The sequence below is a fragment of the Bison bison genome, unplaced genomic scaffold (genome assembly GCF_000754665.1).
Source record: "Bison bison bison isolate TAMUID 2011002044 unplaced genomic scaffold, Bison_UMD1.0 scf7180017845356, whole genome shotgun sequence".
NCBI lineage: Eukaryota > Metazoa > Chordata > Mammalia > Artiodactyla > Bovidae > Bison > Bison bison.
The window spans coordinates 3,609-12,649 of NW_011475929.1; the positions used below are offsets into that span (position 1 = coordinate 3,609).

General features: G+C 48.0%; 1 protein-coding gene and 2 pseudogenes across 1 annotated transcript; 2 read left to right on the forward strand and 1 right to left on the reverse strand.

Moving 5' to 3' along the window:
* Positions 1 to 207: 207 nt before the first annotated feature.
* LOC104984225 lies at positions 208 to 1,784 on the reverse strand (annotated as a pseudogene).
* On the forward strand, positions 1,783 to 2,112 carry LOC104984214 (annotated as a pseudogene).
* A 2,343-nt stretch (positions 2,113 to 4,455) lies between these two features.
* On the forward strand, positions 4,456 to 7,440 carry LOC104984218 (zinc finger and SCAN domain-containing protein 5B-like). The gene is made up of 4 exons (XM_010833873.1): positions 4,456 to 4,833; positions 5,122 to 5,328; positions 6,266 to 6,419; positions 6,794 to 7,440. Exons 1-4 carry the CDS (start codon positions 4,456 to 4,458, stop codon positions 7,438 to 7,440), a joined length of 1,386 nt encoding a protein of 461 aa, XP_010832175.1.
* The last annotated feature ends 1,601 nt before the right edge of the window (positions 7,441 to 9,041 follow it).

Below are 9,041 nucleotides of genomic sequence, written 5' to 3' on the forward strand. Positions count from 1 at the left end.
TGGATGTTGCTTTTTTCTCTTTGTAATTTTAAGGGCCCTCTCTCTTTAATGCAGTTCCAGAATAAGAGCCCATTCCTTTGATAAGCATGGGCTCAGCAGAAGACTCGAAAGGATGTGTGTAAAAGAATGCTTCCAAAGGCTCCAGAGATGACCCCAACTCTGCTTCCTGCTTCCCCTGGACAATACTCCATCTCCTGGGTTGGGCAGCTACTTGGTCCAGCTGACTTTAGGAATGTCATAGTGCTCCGTGAGCGTGTCCAGGTGTCTGTTGAAGTCCTCCACTCTCTGCTTGTGGGTTTTGGATGCTTTCTTCAGGATCCTCTCCATTTGTTGCTTCTCCCGCACCTTCTCAAAGGCCTCCTGGGCTGGGGTCAGCTTATCGAGGTGGCGCCTCAGATCCTCCTCCTGGTTCTTCTGGATTTTTCCCATCGTTTCCAGGAGTTTTGCCTTGTCCATATCCTTTTTCTTCTTCTGCCACTAACCAAACTAGTTAAAACTTTCAGATACCTATGCTTTGACTCCTTCCAACTCTTCAGGTAAATGAGAAAAGTATTTGATAGACCAGAAAAATCAATCTTACTACCAAAAAGTGCATGGACTTCCCTGGTGGTAAAGAATCTGCCTGCAATGCGGGAGACCTGGCTTTGCTCCCTGGGTTGGTAAGATCCCTTGGAGAGGGGAACAGCTACCAACTCGTTTTCTGGTGTGGAGAATTCCATGGATTGTATATCCACGGGGTCACAAAGTGTCGGACATGACTGAAAGACTTTCACTTTACTTCTTTCCCAGCTGAGCTATAAGGGAAGCCCAAGAATACTGAGTGAGTAGCCTAGCCTTTTTCCAGTAGATCTTCCTGACCCAGGAATTACTACAGCGTCTCCTGCATTGCAGGTGGATCCTTTACCACCTGAGCTATCAGAGAAGTCTACCAGAAAACCAACATGGAGGCCTCTTTGATAAATTGTGTTGTTTTTTTTTTTTTCCGGTGGAGTGTCCGTGTGAAACTGGATCCGTGGATAATTGGATTATCTAAAATGAGGTCATATAAATGGCTTGAACCACCCTTGCACAATCTCTGTGCTGATGGGGTAACAAGCAGGGACCCTTGCCATTTCCCCTGGCTCTCTATAAATAGAGATGTTTCAGCCCCAGACACATTCTGATAGCCAGTCACCGACTTGAGGAGTCTGACAGCAAGAGGGCTCAAAGGAGGTAAGTGATGAGTGAGAACATCTAAGGAGAAGGTTTGGGAATCAATACAGAAGGAGGTGGTGGGTTTCGGAAGGCTGGGTTTTCTACTCACCTTGCATCAGCTCAAAGATCTTGTGAAAGCAGTGGATCTCCCTTAAACTCCATATGAACTATGGTTGCCTGCTGAGCTCTCTGTGAGGGGGGAAGAATGGACTTGAAACATGTAAATGGAACTTGGGAACTATAGTGGAATACAGATCCTTCTCTTGGTGAAAAGACATTTTAAATAAGAGGTCTTTCAGGTTCCCCCCGCCTGCCTCCATCTGATTTATAGGTTTATAAATCACCTTGATTTATAGGGTGTTGCCACCCTCCATGCTGTGGTGTGGTGTGCTGTGTTTATTCCTCAAGGCTTTCTGAACCCTGGCCCCCTGGGCAAAGCAGAGATGTTCGTCTATGTTCATTGGTGTTAACCCATACAGAGGGAACCTCTTGGATCTACACAGGAGAACGATATTGTCCCAATTTCCATTTGAAAAACTGACCCCACACTCTTGTCCATTTAGAAATCTGAATCCAAAGATGGGCAGCATGGACGCCTACGAGCAGGTCCAAAAGGGACCCCTGAAGCTGAAAGGAGTCACAGAGCTTGATGTGACCAAGCGGAAGAAGAAAAAGGACAGAGACAAGGCAAAACTCCTGGAAACGATGGGAAAAATCCAGAAGAACCAGGAGGAGGACCTGAGGCGCCACCTCGACCCAGCCGAGGTGGCCTTTGAAAAGGTGCAGGAGAAGCGACAAATGGAGAGGATCCTGAAGAAAGCATCCAAATCCCACAAGCAGAGAGTGGAGGGCTTCAACAGACACCTGGACACGCTCACGGAGCACTATGACATTCCTAAAGTCAGCTGGACCAAGTAGCCGCCCCACCCAGGAGATGGAGTATTGTCCAGGGGAAGCAGGAAGCAGAGTTGGGGTCATTTCTGGAGCCTTTGGAAACATTCTTTTACACACATCCTTTTGAGCCTTCTGCTGAGCCTGTGCTTATCAAAGTAATGGGCTCTTATTCTGGAACCGCATTAAAGAGAGACGGCCCTTTAAATTAAACAAAGAAAAAAGCAACATCAATGTGTAATGGTTCATGCAGCCTCCGGACCCATGTGATCACCTGGAGACCCACGTGGGCGAGAAGCCCTACAGCTGCGATTTCTGCCCCAAGAAGGTGCCCAACGACTCCACGCTGCATGCTCACCAGAGGACCCACATCCAAGAGAAGCCTTTCTTCTGTGAGCACTGTGAAAAAGCTTTCAACCACAGTGGGAACCCCAGTGGTCACACACGGGGCTCGAGCTCTACATGTGCCCCGAGTGTCACCTGCCTTCTGCTCCCTGGGGTGTCTCAAATCCCACCAGGAAACCCATTCTGAACCACTGGCCCTGGACCCTGCCTGTCGGGTCCAAGTCCTTCTGCTCCAAGAAGGAAATTCACAATGATTTGTCACTTCTGTAACACAAAGGGTGGATGACATGGGAAGAGCTTCAGAGGATATTGGGTCCAGGGGCTTCCATTTACATGAATGAGGAGGATATTTGAGTGATGGCTTATCGTTCCCTTTGGATTTTGTTTTCTACTTTAGTGTAGCCTGTTTCAATCAGTTTTTGTTTTCTTTTGTTATTCTTCTACTGAAAGCATGTCTCATTAGTTCTCAGAACTTCATCATGAAACTGAGCCTACTGTTGATTGCCTTTCTGTTAGGTGGGACTTCACTGTAAAACTGCATGTTCCTGGCACAGAGGCCAGGCTCTGCCGTGGAATTTAAATTTAAATAAACACATTTTTGTCAAAGAGTGTCTGTGTATTTTCTAAGACTTTTCTACAGGGAATAGGTGATAGCCGTGGTTTTGCCTACATGGCTGTTATTAGGCTGAGATAGATTCACTCACGCCATACTTGTTCAGGGATTTCTTCACGAGGTGTTTGGAAAAAAGGAGGCTTCCAAAAGTGATAGGCGTCATTCTTTTTTCCTATTGGTGTACAACTTCTAGTCTTCAAAAAGGCTTTTGAATCGGGTTTTCTCACACCTTAGCTCATTAGCTGATTTTAGAAAAGCCTTTGAAGACTTATCTCACAAGAACAGAAAGAAGACAGGAGTCAAACCGATCTGGCTCCCACCACCATGTCTATGACTCCGTCAAACTATCCAGGCAATGAGACCAAAAATTCACGAGATCATTAAAACCAGTCCGTTCACCCCAAAATGCAGTCCCCAAAGTCCAAAATCAATCAAATCCAAAAGGAAACCGAGGGATTTCCCTCGCGGTCCAGCGGGTGAGACTTAGCGCTCCCGCTGCATGTGCCGTGGTTTCCTTCCGCGGTCTGGGAACTGAGACCGCACGTGCCTCCCTGCTTGGCCAAAAACAGAACAAAACAAATACACAGAACCTGTTGCTAAATGACTATGGAGACCTCTTTAGTAAATCGTGGTTTGTCCTGAGCGAGTTTCCATGGGCAATCGAATCCCTGTGATTAAGTAAAGTGGGATTATCTAGAATGGTTTGCTCCGCCCTCAACGAATCCATGCGCCGATTGGGTAACAGGCCGAGAGGTCCGGCATTTCTTCCAGCTCCATAGAGAGACGTTTCTCCGCCGGCCGAGATTGAGAGCAAGTCCCCAACTGAGGAGGACCGAGGCGAGAAGGCTTCAAGGGGGTAATTGATGGGAAATGTCTAAAGAGAACGCTCGAAGTCAGGGCACGTGGAAGTGGGTTTCAGTAAGTCCTGGCTTTCTGTTCACCTTGCATTCGCTCAGAGACCGTGTGAAATCCACCGATCTCCCTCCGGCCACACGTGAACTGTGGTTCATTTGTGGAATCTTCTGTGAGATGAGATTGTTTCCACACTCCATGGTGTCGTGTGGTGTGGTTCATTTTTCCAACAAGGGCTGTAAAGCACTGCCCTGTGGAGATTTTTGCCCACTCAGTTTCTTGTAGTATAAGATGGATGTCGGAGGAATAAGAGAATGGATTCTTGTCCTTGGTGTGAAATTCTGAGGGGGGAATAATGCCCAGTATTGGGATGAGGGATGGTAGGGTGGATGAAAATAAAACTAATTGGCTGCATTCGTTTTTCTTTTTTGCCCCCTATTTCTGAATACTGAATCTATTACTGAGGAAAAGCAAGAGGAAATTCCTTTCCATCGGGGTCAGTTGGGCACCGACTCTAGAAGCATTTGCCCAGAGTCCTACTGAAAAAGTCTACAGTCGGTATGGCTAATAACCAGACAAAGGGTCGTGGCCCCGTCGCTGACAGCCCCGGAGCAGAGTCGCCAGCGTCTGCGCCACGCCAAGGCACCCGAAGGGAAAACCCCGACTCCGACCTTGAAGTGTTGCGGGTCCGCTTCAGAACATTTAGCAGCTCAGACGAATCCGACCCGATCAAGGCTCTGAGGAGGCTCCGTGAACTCTGCGGTCTGTGGCTGAGGCCGGATCTTCACACCAAGGAGCAGATGGTGGACAGGCTGGTGCTGGAGCAATTCGTGATGTGCATGCCACCGGACATCCAGGTCTTAGTCAAAAGTAGTGGTGCCGAGACTTGTAAGGATCTGGAAGAGGTGCTGAGAAAGAAGCAGAAACTGACGAAATGGGTGAGTAGGACCCTAATGACCCTGTGAGACGGAATGGTGGCATCAGGGGCTGGGAGCTGGGAGATGAAGGAGAAGGATCAGAGGGCTTGGCTCTCAATCAGTGATTGCCAGAGGGGCGAGCACTTGGCCTGTGGCATCACTGGAGATGTTTCTGTACATCCTCACTTTGAGGGTGTTGGTCTTTCAAATGTCATTCCCAGGAGGTGGGCTTCTAAAGTAGTATATGCAATGAATACCTTTTTGGATCTTGTGAAGGGAGACTAATCCTATTTGAATTTTTTGTCACAGGCTGTAGTCCGTGTCCAAGGCGAGGATTTTTTGATGCCAGTCTCGGGTGTTGAGATGTTAGGATCTGAGGTCAATGAAGGGCACAGTGAGAGAGACCAAGCCAGGGAGCCCCAGTCTACAATCAATGTCGTCCCTCCAGATGAGGGCCAGCAGGAAAGCCAAGACGTGCAGCATCTGCCAGGAGGCAAGGACCTGTCGAGGGGGCAGGTGAGTGTGATGTCCTGACCTCCAGTCTGGGAGCAGGTAGAAGAGGATCGGGTGGGCGTGGTTGTGGAAGTAATTGGGAGAGTTTGGCAAAGGACAGTAATGGACCCACTGCCTCCAGGAATTCCCATGGATGCTTTCTGTTCCCGGCCGTTTTCCATCCAGTGTGAGAATGAAGACAATCCATCTTTCATAGTCCTTCACCATGAAAGCTTGTGGCCCTAAGCATGAGGGCAGAGGAGTCCCGTTTCCACGGGATGGTGCTGGGTGGGTTCATCAGGGGTAAATGCACTCACAGCTGTTTCACACATGATGGATTTCGTCAGAGGCACTAATATTGGGGGATATTGTAAACACCTTGAATTGAATAACAAGTTCCCCATTGGAGTCATTTTCCCCCTCAGAATTTGGAGTATGTCTGGAGACAGTGGATTTTTTTGAAATGTGAATCGGGGAAGGAGATGCTACTGATTTCTCGTGAATAGAGCTATATAGTATAGAATAGAGCTATATAGTATAACAGCTATACTGCTTATCATCTTATTATGCCACAGGCCACCTTCCATGACGAAGGGAAATCCAGGCTAGGTATCAACAAGTGGTGAAGTCAGGAGCCCTAGAGCCAGAATCCTCTGTTTTCAGATTCAGGGCCTGGAGAATGTGAGATGAGGTGGAGAAATATTTGCAAAGATAATTGGCGGTGTCAGCTGTGAAGTCTGGACTTTTGCCAGAGGTGGTCGGTATAGATCAAGGACAGACATTGGAATCAGAAGAGGATTGCCAATCAGGGTGATGGGAAGCAGTCAGGGCATGTCTCCCAAACTGATATTCAGAAAGCTGAAGTGTGAGATCAGGGTACGAGGCGGGTGGGGAAAGAGGAGACAGAGCTTGCCGCGGGTTAAGGCAGTGGGATTGACTCTGCTTGGTTACCCCTTGTCAGGGCCAGAAAGCTCTCCCACCAGAGACCATTCCTGAAACAGATGAACTGGAGGGTCAGACGCCCTCCAGGGAGTACTTGGTGAAGGACCTGCTGGAAGACACAGGAATGACAAGAACCCTTTCGTCTCAAGAGCCTGAACTTCTACAGGATCGTGGTGAGTATTAAAAACTTGGAGACCACAGGATGTAATGACTGCCTCCACTGATGTCAAGGAAGGGGTACCCAGCATTCCCTTCCCTTGGTGTTGTGCGGTAGGAGTTGGTTCTCCAATGCCAACCTTCTCCATCGTCAACGTTCCAGAGTGTTTCATCAGCTAGACTCTTAGGTCGTTTGGTTGCTGGGAAGTCTGTAGCCAAGATTAGGGATGGTTCCAATGAGGCCGGCACCATGGTGAACGCTCCTTGATAAATATGGTGCTGAATCTCTTCTTTCAGAAGATCCTGGGAGGTCAGAGTGAGAGGGGAGAGTCCCCAGGAAGGAAGTGATACTTCAAATGTGGCTCCTGAAGCCTTTCCTCTTGTATTCCAGAGGGAGACGTTTCCACTCCGAGTGGATCCAGACGAGGTCCTCTGAAGAATCGCAGACATGTCAAAAAGAAACGGGACAGCAGTCCAACTTCCCAAGACGTGTGTCAAGAAGCAGCCACGTGTTTGGACAAAGGAGAGTTCTCAGGACAGCTTGGGTCCCATTCCGTTGGTGCATCTGGCACCGTGGGACCCACCAGTCTTCCTGAGGGAGCAGAAACCCCGGGACGGGCACCCTCTGAATGCAGCATCTGCAAAAAGAGCTTTCCTTATCAATCTCAGCTTACCTTGCACCAGAGGACACACACAGGAGAGAGGCCCTTTCAATGCGACATCTGTGCCAAAGGGTTCATACAGCCTTCAGACCTGCGGGTTCACCAGCGGATCCACACTGGCGAGAAACCCTACAGCTGTGATGTCTGCCTCAAGAACTTCGCCCACAACTCCACGCTGCGTGCTCACAAGAGGACCCACACCCAGGAGAAGCCTTTCCGCTGTGAGCACTGTGACAGAGCTTTCGGCCACCGAGGGAACCTCAGTGTTCACCAACGCACCCACTCTGGCCTCAAGCCCTACGTGTGCCCCGAGTGTCAAAGAGCCTTCCGTCAGCTGGGGACTTTCAAACGCCACCGGAAAATCCATTCCAGATGACTGGCTCAGGACCCTGCCCTCAGGTCCAGGTCTTTTCTGTTTTAATGAGAAAATTTAGAATGATTTGTCACCTGTGTGATACAAAGTGTGGATGACAGGGGAAGGGCTTAGGAGGGTTCCACTCACGTGAATTAGGATATTTGAGTGAATTAGGATATTTGCGTGATGACTTGTTTTTCCCTTGGATTTTGTTTTCTACTTTGCTATAGACTGTAGTTTTCTTTTTCTTTTGTGTATTTTCAATTGGAGGAGAATTGCCTTACGATTATAGACTCTGGTTTTCTTACATGTTTTCGCTTTGTGTTGTTCTTGTTCTTCCAATGAAGCTGTGTCTCACCAGTTATCAGTACCTCATCATCAGAGAAACTACTGTTGATTGCCTTCCTGCCAGGTGTGATTTCCTTGTAAAATAGGATGCTCCTAGCAGGATGGCTAGAGAAGGCAATGGCACTCCACTCCAGTACTCTTGCCTGGAAAATCCCATGGATGGAGGGGCCTGGTGGGCTACAGTCCATGGGGTCGCTAAGAATCAGACATGACTGAGCGATTTCACTTTCAATTTTCACTTTCATGCATTGGAGAAGGAAATGGCAACCCACTCCAGTGTTCTTGCCTGGAGAGTCCCAGGGATGGGGGAGCCTGGTGGGCTGCCATCTATGGTGCTGCACAGAGTCGGACACGACTGAAGCGACTTAGCAGCAGCAGCAGCAGCAGCAAGATGGCTAGATTAAATACAGGTTCACCTGTGTAATTTAAATTTCAAATAAACAAACACATTTCTATCAAAGAGCTGTGTGTTTTCTCTTCTAAGACTTTGCTACAGGTAGATGATAGCCATGGTTTTGTCTATGTGGCCATTATTATGTTGAGATATGTTCCCTTTGTATTAGTTTGGATACTGCTTCCTTAGGTATTTAGAAAAAGAAGACTTCTAAAATTGATAAGTGTCATTCTTTTCCCCTGCTGCTGCTAACTGCTGCTAAGTCGTTCCAGTCGTGTCCGACATTGTGGGACCCCATAGATGGCAGCCCACCAGGCTCCCCTGTCCCTGGGATTCTCCAGGCAAGAACACCTGACTGGGTTGCCATTTCCTTCTCCAATGCATGAAAGGGAAATGTGAAAGTGAAGTCGCTCAGTCGTCTCCGACTCTTAGTGACCCCATGGACTGTAGCCCACCAGGCTTCTCCATCCATGGGATTTTCCTGGCCAGAGCACTGGAGTTGGGCGCCATTGCCTTCTCCTCTTTTTCTCTACTGGTGTACAACCTCTGGTTTCTGTGATGCCTCTCTGAAATGGCTTCTTACAGTTGATCTCGTCAGCTGATTTTAGACAAAAGTCTTTGATGACTTAATTCACGAGAAAAGAAACAAGATTGGGTAACCCAATTTGATTACCACCGTTGTATTACAATTATTGCACTTCTTCACAGTTGCCAAGCAGAGAAAAAATTCATTAGATCAGGAAAATCAATCTGTTTCCCCAAGAAATGCCATCCACGAAGTCTAAAGTAAATAAAATACATTAGACAAAGTTTACTGCCAAACCAATATGGTGGCCTCTTTAATGGTTCTTCCTGTTGGAGTCTCCACAGGAAATGGAAT